General features: G+C 42.9%; 2 protein-coding genes across 3 annotated transcripts in view; one reads left to right on the forward strand and one right to left on the reverse strand.

Annotated features, from left to right (window-relative positions):
- Positions 1–12,086, reverse strand: part of AK9 (adenylate kinase 9) — a 162,697-nt gene extending 150,611 nt beyond the window's left edge. The window contains 2 exon segments of the mRNA XM_073627060.1: positions 7,229–7,354; positions 11,937–12,086. Of these exon segments, the coding sequence (XP_073483161.1) occupies positions 7,229–7,345 (117 nt within the window). The 5' untranslated portion in view covers positions 7,346–7,354; positions 11,937–12,086.
- The window catches only part of FIG4 (FIG4 phosphoinositide 5-phosphatase), a 444,470-nt gene continuing 434,054 nt past the window's right edge, over positions 12,057–22,472 (forward strand). For both annotated transcript variants that reach the window (XM_073627061.1, XM_073627062.1), the window contains exon 1: positions 12,057–12,333. The gene's annotated coding sequence lies outside the window, so the exon portion shown is untranslated. The remainder of the gene's footprint in view (positions 12,334–22,472) is intronic.

Below are 22,472 nucleotides of genomic sequence, written 5' to 3' on the forward strand. Positions count from 1 at the left end.
CATTAAAATTTAAAAAAGTGTGTTTTTTCCCCAAAAAATGCGTTTGAAAAATCGCTGCGCAAATACTGTGTGAAAAAAAAAAATGAAACACCCACCATTTTAATCTGTAGGGCATTTGCTTTAAAAAAATATATAATGTTTGGGGGTTCAAAGTAATTTTCTTGCAAAAAAAAAAAAAACTTTTTCATGTAAACAATAAGTGTCAGAAAGGGCTTTGTCTTCAAGTGGTTAGAAGAGTGGGTAATGTGTGACATAAGCTTCTAAATGTTGTGCATAAAATGCCAGGACAGTTCAAAACCCCCCCAAATGACCCCATTTTGGAAAGTAGACACCCCAAGCTATTTGCTGAGAGGCATGTCGAGTCCATGTAATATTTTATATTGCGACACAAGTTGCGGGAAAGAGACAAATTTATGATATATTGCTCAAACATGCCATGGGAATATGTGAAATTACACCCCAAAATACATTCTGCTGCTTCTCCTGAGTACGGGGATACCACATGTGTGAGACTTTTTGGGAGCCTAGCCGCGTACGGGACCCAGAAAACCAAGCACCGCCTTCAGGCTTTCTAAGGGCGTGAATTTTTGATTTCACTCTTCACTGCCTATCACAGTTTCGGAGGCCATGGAATGCCCAGGTGGCACAAAACCCGCCCAAATGACCCCATTTTGGAAAGTAGACACCCCAAGCTATTTGCTGAGAGGTATAGTGAGTATTTTGCAGACCTCACTTTTTGTCACAAAGTTTTGAAATTTGAAAAAAGAAAAAAAAAAAAGTTTTTTCTTGTCTTTCTTCATTTTCAAAAACAAATGAGAGCTGCAAAATACTCACCATGCCTCTCAGCAAATAGCTTGGGGTGTCTACTTTCCAAAATGGGGTCATTTGGGGGGGTTTTGTGCCACCTGGGCATTCCATGGCCTCCGAAACGGTGATAGGCAGTGAAGAGTAAAATCAAAAATTCACGCCCTTAAAAACGCTGAAGGCGGTGATTGGTTTTCGGGGCCCCATACGCGGCTAGGCTCCCAAAAAGTCCCACACATGTGGTATCCCCATACTCAGGAGAAGCAGCTAAATGTATTTTGGGGTGCAATTCCACATAGGCCCATGGCCTGTGTGAGCAATATATCATTTAGTGACAACTTTGTGCAAAAAAAAAAAAAAAAAGTGTCACTTTCCCGCAACTTGTGTCAAAATATAAAATATTCCATGGACTCAATATGCCTCTCAGCAAATAGCTTGGGGTGTCTACTTTCCAAAATGGGGTCATTTGGGGGGGGGTTGTGCCACCTGGGCATTCCATGGCCTCAGAAACTGTGATAGGCAGTGAAGAGTGAAATCAAAAATTTACACCCTTAGAAATCCTGAAGGCGGTGATTGGTTTTCGGGGTCCCGTACGCGGCTAGGCTCCCAAAAAGTCCCACACATGTGGTATCCCCGTACTCAGGAGAAGTAGCTGAATGTATTTTGGGGTGCAATTCCACATATGCCCATGGCCTGTGTGAGCAATATATCATTTAGTGACAACTTTTTGTAAATATTTTTTTTTTTTTTGTCATTATTCAATCACTTGGGACAAAAAAAATAAATATTCAATGGGTTCAACATGCCTATCAGCAATTTCCTTGGGGTGTCTACTTTCCAAAATGGGGTCATTTGGGGGGGGTTTGTACTGCCCTGCCATTTTAGCACCTCAAGAAATGACATAGGCAGTCATAAACTAAAAGCTGTGTAAATTCCAGAAAATGTACCCTAGTTTGTAGACGCTATAACTTTTGCGCAAACCAATAAATATACGCTTATTGACATTTTTTTTACCAAAGACATGTGGCCGAATACATTTTGGCCTAAATGTATGACTAAAATTGAGTTTATTGGATTTTTTTTATAACAAAAAGTAGAAAATATTATTTTTTTTCAAAATTTTCGGTCTTTTTCCGTTTATAGCGCAAAAAATAAAAACTGCAGAGGTGATCAAATACCATCAAAAGAAAGCTCTATTTGTGGGAAGAAAAGGACGCAAATTTCGTTTGGGTACAGCATTGCATAACCGCGCAATTAGCAGTTAAAGCGACGCAGTGCCAAATTGGAAAAAGACCTCTGGTCCTTAGGCAGCATAATGGTCCGGGGCTCAAGTGGTTAAACCTCATTTGCCATGTAGGCGCACACCCTATTATCTTATTTAGGTCTTCTTGTAAGGTTTCCATCCTGCGCTGAAGTTATTGCCTTGCTTAACTTTGTATCATCCGCAAATATTGAGAATGAGCTGTTTATCCCATCTTCTATATAGTTTATGAATGAGAATAAATATAATATAAACAGAATTGGTCCCCGGACAGATCCTTGGGGGACCGCACTTAGCACACCGGACCATTCCGAGTATTTACTATTTATCACCACCCTTTGGACTAGCCCCCGTAGCCAGTTTTCAATCCAGGTGCTCACCCTATGGTCCATGCCGACAGTGTGTAAAATAAACGTTTGTGGGGAACCGTATCAAATGCCTTTGCAAAATCCTGACACACCACATCCACAGGCCTTCCTTTATCTGGATGGCAGTTCACTTCTTCATAGAACGTTAATAGATTGGTCTGGCAAGAACGATTCTTAATGAATTTGTGCTGATTACCACTAATGATACTGTTTCCATTAGCAAAATATTGGATATAGTCCCTTATCATCCATTCCATTAGCTTACATACTATCATTGTTAGGCTGACTGGTCTGTAGTTTCCAGGGATATATCACAGCTCTTTTTTAAATATTAATACCACAATGGCTGCTAGGATGGGCATTTATTTATTTTTTGGGGAGTGGGATTTGTGCTAGTAAGGATGTTTGGGGGGCACTATTTGTTTTAGGAGGGGAAATTTTTTTGGGTGGGGGGATTTATGCTAGGATGAAGGATTGAGCAAGGGGAGTTTGTGCTGAGAGGGAGGATTTGGAGTGGGGAGGGGGGGGATTTGTGCTCAGATGGGGAAATGTGAGGGGTTGAGGATTTGTGCTAGGAAGAGGGATTTTTTTTTTGAGGGGGGGGGGGAATAGTGCTGGGAACATATGCAGAATGAGAGGATTTGAGCTGGGGGGGGGGATGGCAAAGATTTCTGCTGGGAGAGAGGATTTCAGAAGAGGGTGGATTTGTACTGCGAAGAGGGGGAATTTATGCTTAGGGGGTAAGCATGCAGATTAGTGCTTGATTTTTTTTGGGGGGGGATTTTTTCTGACACATAATGCTCATACATCTTGGAAGGGAGGGGGTTCAATTTGGCATGCTCGCCCTGGGCTCTAGATCACCTTGTCCCAGCATCAGTCTTCATGGGATTTTTTTTTTCTTTAACCTGGAGGAGGGGAGGAGGGGATTTCTTAGTGAAGCACACTCTCCTGCCTGAGCTAAGGCAGATGAATTCCAGGAAGTAAATGCTACATGAATTATCTGCCCTTATTTGAGATGGCTGCGGCTAGAAATGCTAGGGGCATGTTTTTCAAAGTGATTTCTCAACAAAATAAAGTATGGAGACATGGATGGATGGCTGAGTTTGCTATGAATACTGAAAATGAATTAACCACTTCCATACCGGGCCATTGTCATATGACGTCCACAGGAACACTCTGTCTCTCCGGCGTCATATGACGTCCTGGGCTCTTCGCTGCTCCTGAGGGCCCCCGGGGGGCCTGCAGTGCGGCGATCGGGGAAGAGGCGTGTCCCTCGGGACGCGGCCTATCCCAGATCAGTGTAAAGAGCCAATAAAAATTGTCTCTTTACCACGTGACCAGCTGTGTCCAATCACAGCTGGTCACATGCATTGTCCTTGTGCAGGGGCGCGCAAGAGTGGCCTGTCACACTGACACAGCCCATCCTCGATCGCGGAAAAGAGCCAATGAAGGTGTCTCTTTACCACGTGGCCGGCTGTGTCCAATCACAGTCGGTCACAGAATGTCAACAAACCGCAGTAACGAGCTGTTACCAGGCTCTCTTCCTCACACACTGATCACGTGTGAGGAGGAGATTGCGGTAACAGCCCGTTACCGCCTACAGTATACACCAAACACACTGCTTGCCCCCCCCCAATAAAGAGGACCTGTCACCGCTCATCTGAGTACCCGAATACCTGTCAGCAACCCATCAGAGTACCCGAGTACCTGTCACCAACCCATCAGAGTACCCGAGAACCTGTCACCAGCCCATCAGAGTACCCGAGTACCTGTCACCAACCCTTCAGAGTACCCGAATACCTGTCACCAGCCCATCAGAGTACCCGAGTACCTGTGACCAATCCATCAGAGTACCCGAGAACCTGTCACCAGAACATCAGAGTACCCAAGTACCTGTCACCAGCCCATCTGAGTACTTGAGTACCTGTCACCAGCCCATCAGAGTACCCGAGTACCTGTCACCAGAACATCAGAGTACCCGAGTACCTGTCACCAGAACATCAGAGTACCCGAGTACCTGTCACCAGCCCATCAGAGTACCCGAGTACCTGTTACCAGAACATCAGAGTACCTGAGTACCTGTCACCAGCCCATCTGAGTACTTGAGTACCTGTCACCAGCCCATTAGAGTACCCGAGTACCTATTTGTAGCCCATGCCTCATAGAATATACATTGGGGTATTAGCTTTCCAAAATGGAGTCATTTTGTGGGTAATTCCACTGTCCTGGTGCTCCAGGACCTTTAAAAGTGTTATAGGTAGGAATGAAATTATATGTGTAATTTATGCTCCTAGAATGCCTGAAGGTGCTACTTCAATGTTGGACCTCTCTATGTGGCCAGGCTGTGTAAAGTTCTCACACATGTGGTATCACCATACTCAGGAGGAGTAGCAGAATGTATTTTGGGGTGTAATTTTTGCTATGTACATGCTGTGTGTTAGAAATATCTTATAAATTGACCACATTCTGTTAAAAAAAAAAGAAAAACGTTTTCATTTTCTTTCCACGTTTTCCGAAGACTTGTGGAAAAAAATGAACCATTCAAAAGACTCATTATGCCTCATAAAATATAACTAGTGGTGTTAGCTTTCCAAAATGGGGTCATTTTGTGGGTAATTCCATTGTCCTGGTGCTCCAGGGCCTTCAAAAGTATGATAGGTTGTTAGGAAATTTTATGTGCAATTTATGCTCCTAGAACGCCTGATGGCGCTCCCTGCATGTTGGACTTCTCTATGTGGCCTGGCTGTGAAAAAGTCTCACACATGTGGTATCGCCATACTCGGGAGGAGTAGCTGAATGTATTTTGGGGTGTGATTGAAAGTATGCATATGCTGTGTGTGAGAAATAACTTATAATAAAAATTTTGTGTAAAAAAAAATAAAAATAATAATTTCTTTATTTTCCCAAGAATTGTGGGCAAAAATTACAACTTCAAAAAACTCGCTATGCTTCTTACTAAATACCTTGGACTGTCTACTTTCCAAAAAGGGGTCATTTGGGGGGTATTTGTACTTTCCTGACATTTCAGGGCCTCAAGAGATGAGTGCATCAGGTGTGATCAATTTTCAATAATTTGCACCATAGCTTGTAGATTCTATAACTTTCACACAGACTAAAGCAGTATAAATTTTGGCCCAAATTTATGAACAAAAATTACTTATTTGCAAATTTTTTTTAGAGAAACTAAAAAAAGTGTTTTTTTTCCCAAATTTTTCGCACTTTTTTCACTTATGTCACAAAAAATAAAAAAACCCAGTGGTGATTAAATACCCCCTAAAGAAAGCTCTATTTGTGTGAAAGAAATTATAACAATTTTGTTTGGGTACAGTGTTGCATGACTGAGTAATTGGCGTTCAAAATGCGAGAGTGCTGAAAGCTGAAAATTGGTCTGGGCAGAAAGGGTGTATAAGTGCCCGGTATTGAAGTGGTTAAATAGTGTTTGCAGTTCATGGTGCTGGGATACAGTTAATTCTGCTTTATTTAGGTCACTCATTACCAATAGAGTCAATATTTCTCCATAATTCCTTTATAAATTATCATATTAGAATTAGCATTAAGTGAGGCCCTTCAGAGCTGTCTAAGTCACATTTAAGCCTTCAATAACCAAATTCTAAGGCTGGCCATACACGGTTCGAATCTTAGCCAGTTCAGCAGGAACCGACCGAGATTCAAACTGTTAATGGGCAGGCTAAATGTATCAAGTTGGTTGATCGATCAACTTGAGTACAACCAGCCTGTCTGATTCTCGCTAATGGCTGATATAGCGGCTAGCGATAATCACTGTCTTCTCCCAGCGGGGACGGCTTCGCTCCCCCGCCGGGAGAAGGCATTTGCTAATTCCCCTGTCAGCACTCTCTGTGTTGATGGGGGAATTGTGCAACTTCTTTGCTGCAACCTGTGGTATATATGTGGTATAGATATTTTTCACCGTGTATGGCCGGCCCCTGAGGAAGTCACATAGGGCATGGCCAGAGTATACCATGGACCGGAAGTGACGTGTGAGGTGGCGTGAAACGCTGAATGTTTGTCTCCGTTTGGCGCGCTTGCTGCTGCTTTCATGTAAGCAGGTATTTTATTTAATAAACTCTTTTTATTATGGTAATACACTATTGGAGGCTTATTTACCTTACATGTGGATCGTAATATCGGTTATGAGGGGTGGAACCTTTTGATCTATAATATCTTGCTGTTCATCCTGCATCCTGGAAGTTAAACTCACTGTTCCCGTTGGATTTATAAATGCATTTAACCTATGCCCATGAGTTGAGAGTTCTGTGAGCACATTGGTGTGGTGTCAGCGGTTTCACATATTGGATAAACTGTCAAGTTTTTTGAAATTTCATCTACACTATCTTGAACCACTGGATTACTTCTACTTATGGACTTTTTTTGCACTTATTTAACTATATTGTGTCACTATTTTTATGAACATTTATTGAACATTATTTCACACTATTGCAATAATTCAACAATTTTGATTGATGATGGATTGCAAGGTAATGTGCAAGATCGCTGTAATTTCAATTTCAATAGATTTTTAATTACTAAGTTTAAAGGAGATTCTAAAAAAAGAAGATTCCTTTCCTATTTCCTTTATGATTATTCAGATTTGAATTAGTAACATATGACCTCTTGCTGCAGTGTCTTTATCATAATCAAGGCTTCCAGAACTAAGGCGATGGACCACAATTTTATGCCTTACTGTATAGAAACGTAACTTCTGAAATTCTGAAAAAGAAAGATAAGCATATAATATTTATCATGTATTATAATTAGTCATTAAGACATTACTTACTGGTTTTCCAACAATAAGGAAACAAGTGGGCTTGGACAGGAGAAAGTCCCTCTCAGCTTCATCCTCATCCAACGTATCAGCAAGAGGAGGGAGGTGGCTTTTATCTTGGGTAGCCATTATAGAATCCTAAAATGAAATTAATATTAATAAAATATTAATATTTTAAACAAATGCACCTAGAATGTTAGGAGCTAGAACAAAAGATATTAGCAAATGGCTAATCACAATTGTGATTCTGTTCAGGCAGTTTTGAGATTCAGGTCAGTGACCTTATTTTTTTTCCACTGTAGTTTGCTGTTACATTTACCTATGCAGTGAGACCTCCCTGTGCTGCATGGGTTAAATACTCGTTTTCCTGGGGGGAGGGGGGGGGGATAATTAATTACCCTTTTTTAAATTTTCCTCAGCAGATGGCGCTGTCCTTCACCATCTGATGCTCTGGAATGTGGGTGGACCCTCATTGACCTCCCATAGAATGCAGGACCGCTGGCTCTGCAATGTACATGTTGAGGTCAGGGAGTTGCACATAGGTGTGCGCAGCCTATTGCATTAGGGTGTGCACTTCAAATGTAATAAAACATGGACAGTGTTAGTAGAGCAGGGGACTTGTCAGTAGGGCAGAGGTTGGTTTCAGTAGGGCAGTGGATGGTGTCAGTAGGTTTTTATTTTTATTTATTTTTTTACAATTCTTTTTAGGAGCCCTGTTTAGGGGCTTTGGTGAACTATCAGCAGGGGAAATCTGTGAAACACGGGGTGATTAGGGTGTGCCCAGGCACACCCAGCATACCCCCTGCGCACGCCTATGGAGTTGGAAGCAGCGAGACAGCGAAGCAAAGCCTCAACGCCTGTTGGAACCCAAAGGGTACAGTTTCACTATATGCAATGACTGCTCTTATAATTTTCATATTTGATGTTAGTTATGCCTTCAAAAAAGTATTTAACTTCTGTCTTTGTCACTTTTGGAGGGTTTCCCTCACTTCCTGTCTGGTAAAACTGTGTCAGCGGGACAGGAAGTGAGGGTAAATCTCTCTAAGGCAGGCCATACATTATACTTTTTTTATTTATGTTTTCACCAGCGAGTTGAACAAAAGAAAGAGTGCTGATTCTCCCATCCGCACATTTGGGGTAGATGGCGGAATCCTCCCAAATGAACTACAGGCAGTCCCCTACTTACAAACATCAGACTTACAAACGACTCCTACTTACAAACGGAGGGAGACAACAGGAAGTGAGATGAAATCTACCCCTAGGAGGGGAACTTCACTCCTGTAAGAGTTAATATGGGAAAAAAGTGTCTCCTCTCCACTGATGCTTCATCACCAATCCTTGTTTCACTAAAACCCCAAATTTTCAAAAAACATTTGTCATTGGGACAGAAAGTGAGGTGAAATCTTGTGAAGAGGAGTACAGACAGCAAAACAAATGTTACAGGGGTGATAACCCTTCCCTATGTTTTCCAAAAAACTTAAAATAGATTTTTTGGCTGGAGCTACACTTTAAAAATGTACCAGTTAAAAATTACAAACAGATTCTACTTAACAACAAACCTACAGTCCCTGTCTTGTTTGTAACCCGGGGACTGCCTGTATTGTATTCTGGCAGCGGGGAGCCTTTCCTGCCATCAGAACACTATGGGGGTTATTTACTAAAGGCAAATCCCCTTTGCACTACAAGTGTACTTGGAAGTGCAGTCGCTGTAGATCTGAGAGGAAGATCCGAAATGAGGGGAAGCTCTGCTGATTTTATCTTTTAATCATGTACAAGCAAAAATGCTGTTTTTTATTTTCCTTGCATGTCCCCCTCAGATCTACAGTGACTGCACTTCCAAGTGCACTTGTAGTGCAAAGTGGATTTGCCTTTAGTAAATAAACCCCAATGTGTTGCTGGCTATAGCTAACGGCACTGAGTATTCGGGGAAAAAACAGAAAGGGGGCTGGCACAGAAGTCGATCGATAGATTGGCTTCTGAACAACCAGGGTCTCTTTACATGGATCTAAATTCACCTGGTCCCTGCTGAACTGGAAGAATTTCAATTCCTGTATGGCTGGCTTAAAGTGATATTAAGACCCCTTTCACACTGAGGCAGTTTTCAGGCGTTTTAGCGCTAGAAATTGCACCTGTAAAGCGCCTGAAAACTGCCTCCCATTCTTTGCCATGGATTTCACACCCGGGAGGTGCACTTGCGGGACATTAGAAAAAGTCCTGCAAGCAACATCTTCGGGACGGTTTGGGAGCGCTGTATACAGCACCCCCAAAACGCCCCTGCCCATTGCAATGAATGGGAATCGCTTCCAAAGAGCCTGAAAAGCAATTCGGAAGCACCGCAAAACACAGTTTATAACCCCCTTTTTGTGGTTAAAAGCGCCCCGCTGGCGGGCGGATTGTGGTGCAAAAGTGCCGCTTAAACAGTGGTAAAGCGATGAAAACGACGGCAGTTTACCACGAACATGGCCATGGCCCTAGTGTGAAGGGGGTCGAAAGGCTGGATTATTTTTAATTAAAATAATAAATATGTCATAGTGATAGCTGCACACAGAAAGCTTTTACCTTACTGCATACAATGTAATCACTTTAAGGCTCTAGTCACCCCTAAGCGTACTGGAATCGTGGGCGGAATCGTGCGATTCTGCCCGTGATTCCAGAATTGCAGCAAAACACGGGGCACGTTTGCAATGCCATTACTTCTTAATGGCACCCCTAACACAGTACAATTTTGCCACGATTATCAAGCGACAAAACACGCTAAAATTGCGGAAAAATCACAACACCAGATTTGGTACATGAGCTTCTTTGGCACGTTTTTGGAGCTGAGGGAGGCCCATTCAAATGAATGGTGCCACTCCAAAAACGAACCACAAAAAAGCACTATGCAGTAAGGATCGCTGCATTATGCTCAGGTGTGAATGGAGCCTAAGGCTATGTTCAGATCGGTGCAAAAATGCAATCATTCCTGCAATGCACAAAAGGCGCAGTCCATTGCTGATGCATGGCAATGCCATTAAAATGCTTGTAAACCCTTTATATATACCCACTGAAGGGACAATCCTCAGGTGAAACACAGAGATTAAACAAATCCTCCTATATAAGTTGTACCTGTCTATCTGCAGCCCTCTCTTCTCTACATAAGATCAAAGTGCTGAATTTATAAAGCTTGTCTAAGAGTTCAGGAAAAAGTTGACGGAGAGCTGAAGTTACACTGCGCAGAGCTGATTAGAGGCAAGGGACACACCCCCCTTTGCACAGCTCACAGGAACTGAGCTGAGGCTGGCAATCAGCTGAAGCTTCCTCCCCTGTCACCATTTTTCTCTTGGTGTCAGGAAAACTTGTCAGAAGTGACTCATGCTGATAGTAGAAGAACAAAGCAGAAGACTGAAATGACACTTAGCTTAGGTTCACATTGGAGCGATTTGGCTTGTCAAATCGCATGGCAAATTGGTGGCAATTGCACCGTCCGAATCGGTGTGAAGCTGCATTTGCGGCACTGCACCGATTCCCAAAAGTAGTTTCTGTACTACTTTTGGCGACTTTGGGGTGCGATTTCCATCAACATCTATGGAGCAACCTGCACAGATGTCTCTGAAATCACCCCCGAAGTCAGGACTGACATGCAGGAATAAAATTGTGTGAGTTCAGCTGAACTTGCACAATTTCATTCCCACTGTCAGTGAGAACCTGGGCTAAATGCTTTTAATGGAGACAAGTACACACTATAGAGGGATATGCTTTGTCCATATTTTATGTCAGAGGTTTACAACCACTTTAATTCCTTAATGCACATGTGACATACACAAGGCCAGCGGGCCGAATCCGGCCCTCCAGGCCATTTTATGTGTCCCCCGCACCTCTCCTGCAGCAACCCCCTTGTTTCTGCCCTCACCTTGCCTCAGCAATCAGCAGCAGAGAGGAGAACAGAACTCCTCTGCCAGATCCTGTGCTTCTCGGTTCAGCTGTGGAGAGGCTCATCTCTGCCCCCCCCCCCTCAGCATTTGGAAACAGAGGGGAGGACAGATCTCCTCCTACAGATCCTGCACCTCCCTTTGCAGCTGCAGCACCCCATCATCTTCATCTCCCCTGGCCTCACCATTCAGCAGACTCCAGCCCTCCTTTGGTCCTCCTCCAGACCCTGCACTTTCTGCTTCCCAGCTTCTTCCCAGCAGCAGCACAAGGTAAGGGGGGTGCACTGTGATGTAAGGGAGGGTGGGGGGCTCTTGACTACTGATGGGGGGCTGACTACTGATGTAAGGGGGACATCTAGTCTTACCTTTGAGGGCAACCATAATACTGATGTGACCTGTGATGAAATTAAATTTGACATCCCCGTAAGGCTTAATGCCCCCCCCCATGCATCTTGCGGGTTTGTGTCTGCCAAGACGCACAGTAACAAAGTACCCCGGGTTCTGGTGTGGAGTTATTTTTTAAAAGGGTCAGGGGGTTTGTTTTGCGTGGTTGTCACACGTCTGGCAGCCCTTTGAAATTAGTGGTCTGCCCTAAACACGACATGCACAAACGCGCCTGCATCAGTTTGAATGGGGCCTAAAGGAGGCCCAGATAACAGTAAAATATGTCAGGGGTTCTAATCCCTCTATACTCCATCCAAAACTAAACAAAACAAAACAAAAAAAATCTCTAGACATCTTTGATCCTAAGCTCTCCTCTACTTCCATGTCCCCCATAGATGTGTGATGTGGGGTGCCTTGTATATACTCACACTGCAGCTCTCCTCTCACTTTCCTCTATGGCACAGCACTGATTTGTGTACAGCGTCTCCATGGCTACAGCCCCGCCTCTCCTCCACTAATCACATGACATGCCCTGTGACACCTGTCATTGGACTTGTTTTTATTATAGTGATCATATACTGTATACAGTGATCGGAGTACCTGGGGAGAGTCCACTATAGATACAATAATACTAGATGGGTGATACATAAGAGGGCGTACATGTGATTGGATACTTTTTGTCTACAGTCAGCTCCCGTACACCACGTGACACGTCATGTGCTCAACACGGAACTACACTCTAGCCACTGTGAGCGATATTGTGACTTACTGCATAGATAATGTATGGGATCGGGGGCCAGGGAGTGTGATGTCAGCTTGTAGCAGGTGAGTGATCGCATTTATCTGTAATATAGAACAAGGATTAGAGCAAATATTCTATTGGGGAATCCGGGCAAAGCAGCAGGCTGTGTGCAATCCTAGTCCAGAGACATCCCCTCCCAGCTGCCCCATCTTCTCTCCTCTGTCCCTCTTCTTATTCTGGTGTAGAGATGATCTGTATAAATGAACACTTAACTGCCAAAGGTTTGGATTTTGCACTTTAATCGGAACAGAAGTTCTGCTGTTACTGGGAACTGGCTGGCTTTTTTTTATTGCAGAAGAGAAGTGCAATGTGTCTTCTACAATAAAATCCACCTACCCTGCCTGGGCACAGAAATCCCCTTTTTGTAAACTGGGTTGCGCATGCACATCTCAGCTTAATGGGGGGGGGTTAGTTAAAATATTTACCTCCCAACTTTGTAATCACAGTTGCCATTCTGCTAGTGTGGTCTCTGTAACCTCGCAATTGTCTGGCTTTGGAATTTCTCACATCTAAAAGAGAAGTATGGGAATCATTTTATTTATTTTTAAATTATACTTACCTAGCTGGCTCTAACACTGAGAACCAAGCGATCAAACACCTCCGGTCGCTCTGTCCTCATGGCTCCCTGAGCAGAGAGCTGGTGACTGTCAGTCACGGGCTCTCTGCTCTGCCCCCTCTCTCTCCGTTCTCACTGGAGCACTGGACTGTGGAGGGGGTGGGATTGGCTGGCTCAGGCTCTCAGTGGCTCGCTGAGAGACTGAACCAGGTGCCGGTCCTGGCATGTGGGCGGACCCGGACCATATGGTCACAATCTTGGCAAATCTGGACTGGCTCTGTGAAGTCTGCTGACAGCAGGCTTCAGCTCACTGTCAGCTAAAAAAGGGGCACAAGAGGAGTGCAGAACGAACTGCACTCCTGTGATCTATAGAAGTACAGCCATAAAGGAGAAGTACAGCCAAAGCCCTGAAGAAAGGGGAGTCTATTACCCTTAAGCGCATTGGCTTGATAGACTTGTCGTTACTATCAATAAACCTCTTTTAATCTTCCTTAAAATTTGTATTCCTTTGGACACCAGGCTCATTCTCCCCCCTACTTTTTCTAGTCTACAAGCGGGAACGACAGTGAAGTCGAACCAAAAAGGCAGCAGCCCACACCCCAAAAGGGAATGCCACAATTATCCTACATCTACTGGAGCAGCTCTCCCCACTCACCCATCCATGACTAGTAGCTGAAGTAGTCGGTCCAGCGTATCTCAAGCACAAATGAGAAACTTTTCTCCTGCACACACTGCCTGCCTTCATGCTCTACATACTTCTCTCCAAAAACATATTGCCCTCTATCATACCCTCTTCACTAAACTCTGGCACATACCGCCTAACATCATACCACCCATACTCCTATGCATATACGCCCAGCTGTCATACTCTCAAAGATCTTTCTCTGCACATGCTGCCCACTGTCATACCCTCCACACCCCTTCCCTGCCCCTACTGCCCACTGTTATACCATCCACATTTTATACTCTGCATATATAATGCCTTGAAAAAGTATTCACACCCCTTGAAATTTTCCACATTTTGTCATGTTACAACCGTAAATGTATTTTATTGGGATTTTATGTGATAGACCAACACAAAGTGGCACATAATTGTGAAGTGGAAGGAAAATGATAAATGGTTTTCAAAATTTTTTTTTGTCCCATCCATTTTTCTTTCTATCCTGACAAGTGCTCCAGTCCCTACTGCAGAGAAACACCTCCATGCTTTACAGTAGGAATGGTGTTATTTGGATACTGAGCTGTATTGGATTTCCGCCAGACATATCGTTTGGTATTGAGGCCAAAGAGTTCAATTTTAGTATCTTTTGACCATAACACCTTTTTCTATGTTGCCTCAATCTTCAAGGTGCGTTTTGACAAAGCTCAGTCGTGACTGCATTTGGCCTTTCTTGAGGAGTGGCTTTTTTGTTGCAATTCTGCAATTTGTGATATTGTGGTCACATGCACACAATGACCACTCTTTGTCATAAATTCCTGTAACTGCTTCAGAGCTGCTGTAGGCCTCTTGGTAGCCTCTCTGACCATTTCCTGCTGCCTCTTTCATCCAGTTTGGAGTGACATTCTGATCCATGGAGGAGCTGTGTTGTACCAAATACCTTCCACTTCTTAATAATAGACTTCATTGTGCTTCTAGGCATTGATAAAGCCTTTGAAATTTTTCAAATCTCCTGACTTGCGCCTGTCCACAACTTTATCCCAGAGATCTTTTGACAGTGCCTTGCCACGATAGTTGATTGTTTGCTTCAGTTACACTACTGGGGACCGAAATTTTCCAGGAAAGCTCTTTTCATGCTGTACTAGTCAAAATGACCACAGCTGATCACAGCTGAAAGTCAAATGGCTTTGTGTGTCATTGAGAAGGTGATTAGCTACACCTGATTGAGTTTACAAGTCATTTTTAGGAGGGGAGTGATTCTTTTTCCAAGTCAGTGATTCTGTTTTTGAAATTTTTTTTATTTTTTTCTGACATTTTGTTGTTATCTTTCTCTTGGATGATATAAGTTGCACTGAGTGGATACAACAAAAACTGTGTCTGTCCTCATTTCAGGCTGCAAAGCAACAAAATGTGATTATTTTAAAGGGGATTCTTTACCCACTGTATGTCCAACTGTCATACCCTCCACACCCCTCCTTTGCATTTACTGCCCGCTATCATACCCCCTACACTCCTCCCCTGCAGATGCTGCCATACTATTCACACCCCTCGTCTGCACTTACTGCCCACTGTTTTATCCTTCACACTTCTTCCTGTATGTTGCTGCCTGCTATTATACCCTCCACATTACTCTCCTGCAGTTACTGCCCACTGTCACACCCTCCATACTCTTTTCCTGCACTTATTGCCTGCGGTTATACCCGCCCCATCCCTCGCCTGCACTTACTGTGCATAAAGGTCCGGCGGTCACACTCCATATTCTTACTGTGCATATATGTCCAGCTGTCATACCCTCCATACTCCTCCTGTGCATATACGTCCAGCTGTCATACCCCCCATACTTCCTTCCTACAGCCTGCTGTCCTACCCTCCACATTGCTCCTATGCATATACATCCAGCTGTCATACCCATTACACTCCTTTCCTGCACCTACTGCCTGTTGTCATACCCTCCACATTACCACTGTGATGTAAAAAAATGAGACTTTTTCCACCTTTGATGTGACCTATAAACTGTACAACTCAATTGAAAAACAAACTGAAATCTTTTTTTTTGGGGGGGGGGGGGGGGTGAAGTAAAAATAAAAAAATAAAATAATGTGGTTGCATAAGTGTGCACACCCTCTTATAACTGGGGCTGTAGCTGTGTTCAGAATTAATCAATCAAATTCAAACTCATGTTAAATAGGAGTCAGTACACACCTGCCATCATTTAAAGTGATTCTGATTAACCCCAAATAAAGTTCAGCTTTTCTAGTAGATCTTTCCTGACATTTTCTTAGTTGCATCCTACAGCAAAAGCGATGGTCTGCAGAGAGCTTCCAAAGCATCAGAAGGATCTCGTTGTTAGAAAGGTATCAGTCAGGAGAAGGGTACGAAAGAATTTCCAAGGCATTAGATATACCATGGAACACAATGAAGACAATCATCATCCAGTGGGGAAAATATGGCACAACAGTGACATTACCAAGAACTGGACGTCCTTCCAAAATTGATGAAAAGACAAGAAGAAAATTGGTCAGGGAGGCTGCTAAGAGGCCTACAGCAACATTAAAGGAGCTGCAGGAATATCTGGCAAGTACTGGCTGTGTGGTACATGTGACAACAATCTCCAGTATTCTTTACATGTCTGGGCTATGGGGTAGAGTGGCAAGACAGAAGCCTTTTCTTATGAAGATTAACATCCAAGCTAGAGGTCGACCGATATGGGTTTTTCTCTGGCTGATGCCGATATTTAGAAATCGCGATGGCCGATATATGATGCCGATTTTTTTTTTTTTTTTTTTTTTTTCCCCTTCATCTCATAAAATCTAACAGTTAGACCCCTTTCACACTGGGGCGTTTTTCAGGCGCGTTTGGGCTAAAAATAGCGCCTGTAAAACGGCTCCCCTGCGCTGGCAGGATGTTAAAAAAAAGTCCTGCAAGCAGCATCTTTGGAGCGTTGTATACCGCTCCTCCACCACTCCTGCCCATTGAAATGAATGCGCACCGCTGCCGAAGCGCCTGCAAAGCGTTTCGGCAGCAGCGCTTCAGGGGCGCATTTAACCCCTTCCTCGTCTGCTAGCTGGGTTATAAGCGCCCCGCTAGCAGCCGAATAGCGCCGCTAAAATGACGGTAAAGCGCCGCTAAAACTAACAGCGTTTTACCATCAACGCATGCCCGCTCCAGTGTGAAAGCAGCCTTAAGTAATAAGTGATACAGAAGATTTTTTACATTTAAACATTTATTAAACAAAACAAACCTCCAATCAGTTCACTTGTATGTATAATTTAGATAAAAAAAAAAATAACTATATCTTAAATATTAAATACACAAAAACAGGTAATCAAAACTTTTGGACGAAAAAAAATGGGCTAACTTTACTGCTTATTTTTTTTTTTTTTTTAATTTCATTAGTGTATTTAAAAAAAAAAATTGCGTTTGAAAGACCGCTGCGCAAATACCGTGTGACATAAAATATTGCAACAACCGCTATTTTATTCCCTAGGGTCTCTGCTAAAAAAAATATATATAATGTTTGGTTCTAAGTGATTTTCTAGCAGAAAATACAGGATTTTTACTTGTAAGCAACAAGTGTCAGAAAAGATTTAGTCTTTAAAGAGGAGTTCCACCCAGGGGGTCCAGTAAAAAAAAAAAAAAAAAAAAAAATTAAAAGTCAGCAGCTACAAATACTGCAGCTGCTGGCTTTTAATTGGACACTTAGGCTCGGTTCACACTGGGGCGACTTGTCAGGCGACCTAGTCGCCTGACAAGTCGCCTCCCGTTCTGTGCTATGGAACCGTTCTAATCGGAGCGACGCAAGTCGCTCCGACTTAGAAAAAGGTTCCTGTATTACTTTGGGAGCGACTTGCATAGACTTCTATGCAGAAGTCGTCTCGCAAGTCGCCCCGGCAGTCGTTTGCAGGTCGCCTCGCTGAGGCGACCTGCAAGTCGTGCCGCCCATGTGTGAACCGAGCCTTACCTATCCCTGGGTCCAGCGATGCGGGGGATCGAAGCCCCGCTCGTCTCCCCCTCCGTTCAGCGGCGCCGGCACTGCAAATGTGGGCGCCGGGCTGTGGCTTCACAGCCTGGCACCCACTGCGCATGCGCGAGCGGCGCCGCGCACCGTGATTGGCCGCTCAGTCACCTGGGACCTGTAATGGGTCCCAGATAATTGACAGGAGGGAGGGAGCAGAGCGGAGCCCTTCCTGTGCCGAGGGGGAAGTGATGTCACCAGCCCAGGCACTGGAAGGGGCAGACTACGAGGGACCCCCTAGCAATAGGCATTTAGAGGTAAGTTAAGAAAAAAAAATATCCAAATTTTTTGGGGTTTTTTTTTTTTAGGATTTTTCATGTATTTTGTTTTTTTGGGTGGAACCCCACTTTAAATGGTTAAACTGAGAGCTTCTACACACGGAGTTCAGTCTATTGATAAAAGAACCTGAAGAGATACAATGTATCTTCTTATCAGACTTGGCAGGCTGCCCAGAGGAGGAGAGGTCTTTCCACAGGCAACTTGCATTAACTTCTATTACAGAAGTCATTTGCAAGTTCCGCTGAAGTTATAATCGGCTTTTTTTATCCGCACAATCGGCGATGCCGATTAAGTAAAAAAAGCCAAATATCGGCCGATATATCGGTCGACCTCTAATCCAAGCCCGGCTAAATTTTGCAAAAACATATCTGAAGTCTCCCAAAAGCATGTGGGAAAATGTGTTATGGTCTGAAGAAGCCAAGGTTGAACTTTTTGGCCATAATTCCAAAAGATATGTTTGGCACAAAAACAACACTGCACATTACCAAATAAACACCATACCCACAGTGAAGCATGGTGGTGGCAGCATCATGCTTTGGAGCTGTTTTTCTTTAGCTGGAACAGGGGCCTTAGTCAAGGTAGAGGGAATTATGAACAGTTCCAAATACCAGTCAATATTGGCACAAAACCTTCAGGCTTCTGCTAGAAAGCTGAACATGAGGAGGAACTTCATCTTTCAGTATGACAACGACTCAAAGCATACATCCAAATCAACAAAGGAATGGCTTCACCAGAAGAAGATTAAAGTTTTGGAATGGCCCAGCCAGAGCCTAGAACTGAATCTCATTGAAAATCTGTGGGGTGATCTGAAGAGGGCTGTGCACAGAAGATGCCCTCCCAATCTGACAGATTTGGAGTGTTTTTGCAAAGAAGAGTGGGCAAATATTGCCAAGTCAAGATGTGCCATGTTGATAGACTCATACCCAAAAAGACTGAGTGCTCTAATAAAATCAAAAGGTGCTTCAACAAAGTATTAGTTCAAGGGTGTGAACACTTATGCAAGAATATTATTTTTCATTTATTTTTTTTACTTCCCTCCCACCTAAAAGATTTCAGTTTGTTTTTCAATTGAAATGTACAGTTTATAGGTCACATTAAAGGTGGAAAAAGTTCTGCAATGATTTTTCTTTGTCTCATTTTTTTTACACCACATAAACCTGACATTTTAACAAGGGTGTGTAGACTTTTTATATCCACTGTAAGTCCAGCTATCATACCCTCCACTCTCCTCCAGTACATATACCTTTTAGCTGTCATATTTTACTGTTGTCTTAGGTGGACGTCCAGGCCTTTTTATGTTGCTGAGCTCACCAGTGCCTTTTTCTTTCCTCAGAATGTTCCAAACTGTTAATTTGGCCACTCCTAATGTTGCTGCTATCTTTTTGATGGACTTGTTTCATTTTTGAAGCCCTACAATGGGCCTGTTTCACTTGCATGGACAGCACCTTAGAATGCATGATGTAGGTTCACAGCAATAGATTCTAAATGCAAATACCACACTTAGAATCAACTCCAGACTTTTAATCTGCTTGATTGATGAAGAAATAATGAAGGAATAGCCCACACCTGGCCATGAAATTGATTTTGATTCAATTGTCCAATTACTTTTGGTCCCTTGAAAAAGGGGGATGGCTATTCTTAAGAACTGTAATTCCTAAACCCTTCATCCGATTTGGACATACCCTCAAATTAAACCTGAGAGGGTGCACTTTCAGACGATATTTATTATATAACCATAGCTTGAATATGTTTTGGTAAATACCTGAAAAAAATCTAAAATTGTGCCTGTGTACAAATATATATAATCCTAACTGTATGTCCAGCTGTCATACCCTCCACGTTCCTTTACTACACTTACTGCCATTCATATACATCCATCTGTCATACCCTCCACACTCCTACTGTGCATATACGTCTAGCTGTCATATTTCCACACTCCCACTGTGCATATACTTTCAGCTGTCTTATCCTTCACATGCCATTTCTACACTTACTGTCTGTTATCACACTTTTCCTGTGCATATACTGTATGTCCAGATACCATGCTCTTAACACTCTCTTGCCCTGCACATACTTCCTGCTATCATACCCTCCACGCCCCTTCACTGCACTTACTGTCCACGACCATACCCTTTACACTGCACTGCCCTGCACATGCTGTCTGATGTCAAACCCTCCATAACCCTCTCCTGCATGTACTGCCAGCTTTTATACCCTTCACGCTCTTCACCTGCACCACCTGCTTGCATATTCCTGACATAAATATATATGCCGATCGGCCATAACTTTTGACTACCCACCTAATATTGCGCAGGTCCCCCTTTTGTTGCCAAAATAGCACTGTCGCTTTAAGGCCTGGTTCACACCTATGCATTTTTTAGCACATTTTCAGTTTTGCATAAACACACTACAGTCCATTTAACATGGTTCTCTATGGGTGTAGTTCACATCTGTGCATTTTATGGAAAAGGCCACAGACTTTTTTCTGGTTTTTGGTTCAATAGACTTCAATGGAAAAAAGCATGTATTGAAAAACGCAAAATGCCCCTGTAATATGCAAACTGCAACCTCCATACGTGTGAATCAGGCCTAAGTCATGGACACCACTAGACCTCACAAGGTATACTGTTGTGTCTGGCACCAAGCCTTCAGTATCAGGTCCTTTAAGTCCTGTAAGCTGCTAGGTTGGGCCTCCATGCATCAGACTTGTTTTTCCAGCACATCCCACAGATACTAGATTGGATTGGGATCTGGAGAATTTGTAGGTCAAATCAGCACCTCTATTTCATTGTTGTGTTCCTCAAACCATTCTTGAACCATTTTTGCAGTGTGACAGGGTACATTTTCCTGCTAAAAGAGGCCACTGCCATCAGAGAATATCGTTTCCATGAAGGGGGTATATCTCACCCACTTTCAGATCCTATTGTAAGGAGATAATCAATGCTATTTACTTAACTTGTCTGTGGTCATAAAGTAATGACTGATCGGTGTATATTCCAGGGTTATTATGCATATACTGCTTCAAGGGACAGGATCCTCATTTATCCACTGTGATGTGAGGTTTGGAATTGTACATTAGAGGTGGGATCCTTTATCCATTTATCCCACACATCCTTGATTGCTATCAACTTGTCTCAGCAGGTCTAGTATTGCAGTTGTGAAAGCTGATAACTCCTGAGAGTTTGAAGAATGATTCACAGCGGCTGGAAAAAAAATGCTTTTCCACTTCCTTGTGCTACATAGTCTTGCTACTTTTTCTGATTTGCTTTGGTACATTAGAAATCCTATGTAAGCTTGCAAATCAGTCTGATCATGTGGTTTCTACCTGTCTTGAAACACATTTCCACTAAGTTGGTTTATCTAATATAGAGGTGCACCAAATGAAAATTTTGGTGCCGAAACCGACCGTTTAAAAAAAAATCTATATACTTTTATATATAATTGTATTATATTCAACTTTTTAATTAATATAGAGAATGCATCCCTTTTATGTATGTCTTCACACTGGTCCGTTGCGCTTCCATTGTGGTGGTAAAATCTTGCTTGTGGAATTTTAAGTCAGTTCAAAAAACGGCACCAAAAATGCACCTCCCCACCAAAAATGCATCAATAACGCACCGTGTTAGGTTTTTGAGTCACATGACCTATATAAAAAAAAAAAAAAAAACCACCACATCATAAGCACAATAAAATCGAGCCATTATTGCCTTTTTTTCTCTATCGGCAAAATGCCAAAAGCACAATTTTCGGCCGCCGAAATCTCTGTGCATCTCTAATCTAATATCATCTTTTTGATGGTTTATGGTATGAAAAGCTCAAATGCTGCCTCTAGGGCATTGGTTTTTAGATGTGACAAATCTTGTAGGCCCTGGAGCTTGCTGATAAAATGAGCAGTGGGTGGAATAAATAACTAGTCAAGAAGGGTCATAAAATTATTAGCCATAGGGTTATGTTCTCTTTGTCTGCTGAAATGTTTTACACACATTAAAGTGCGCAGGTCAATTCGACCCCGTAATATTATCATTGTATATACACTCTGCAGAGACAATTCGAACAACATTACAGCATTTAGACCAAACACATATGCTCATGACCCCCAATAAGAAAAAGTCATACTATTTCTAAGAGAAAAGCGTTTATTGGTAACTTTGTTCTGGTAAAAATGTAAATTAGTCAATTTGACCTGCAACATAATAAGAAAGTTGTTATTATTATTATACAGGATTTATATAGTGCCAGCAGTTTGCGCAGAGATTTACAAAATGAAGGAAGACAGTACAGTTACAATAAAAATCAATACAAGAGGAATTAGAGGACTCGGCTCATTAGAGCTTACAATCAAAGAGGGAGGGTCAAGTGATACAAAATAACTGTAATAACCGTGGAGGCAGGATAGGCTTTTCTGAAGAGAAGGGTTTTCAGGGATCCCTTAAAGGTGAACAGAGAAGGAGATAGTTGGACATATTCTGATAGAAAGTTCCAGATGTTGGGAGAGGCTCGGGGGAAGTCGGGGGGGGGAACAGGAGGTCTTGTGAAGACTGAAGACAGGGTTAAAGCCCCTTTCAGAGGGGTGTTCCAATCAGGTCCACCTCTCAGTTTTTCAGGAAGACCAGATTGGAAGGTCCATTCATCCCTATGAATGGGTGTGTGTAAA

This window comes from Aquarana catesbeiana, linkage group LG04, assembly GCF_042186555.1.
Source record: "Aquarana catesbeiana isolate 2022-GZ linkage group LG04, ASM4218655v1, whole genome shotgun sequence".
NCBI lineage: Eukaryota > Metazoa > Chordata > Amphibia > Anura > Ranidae > Aquarana > Aquarana catesbeiana.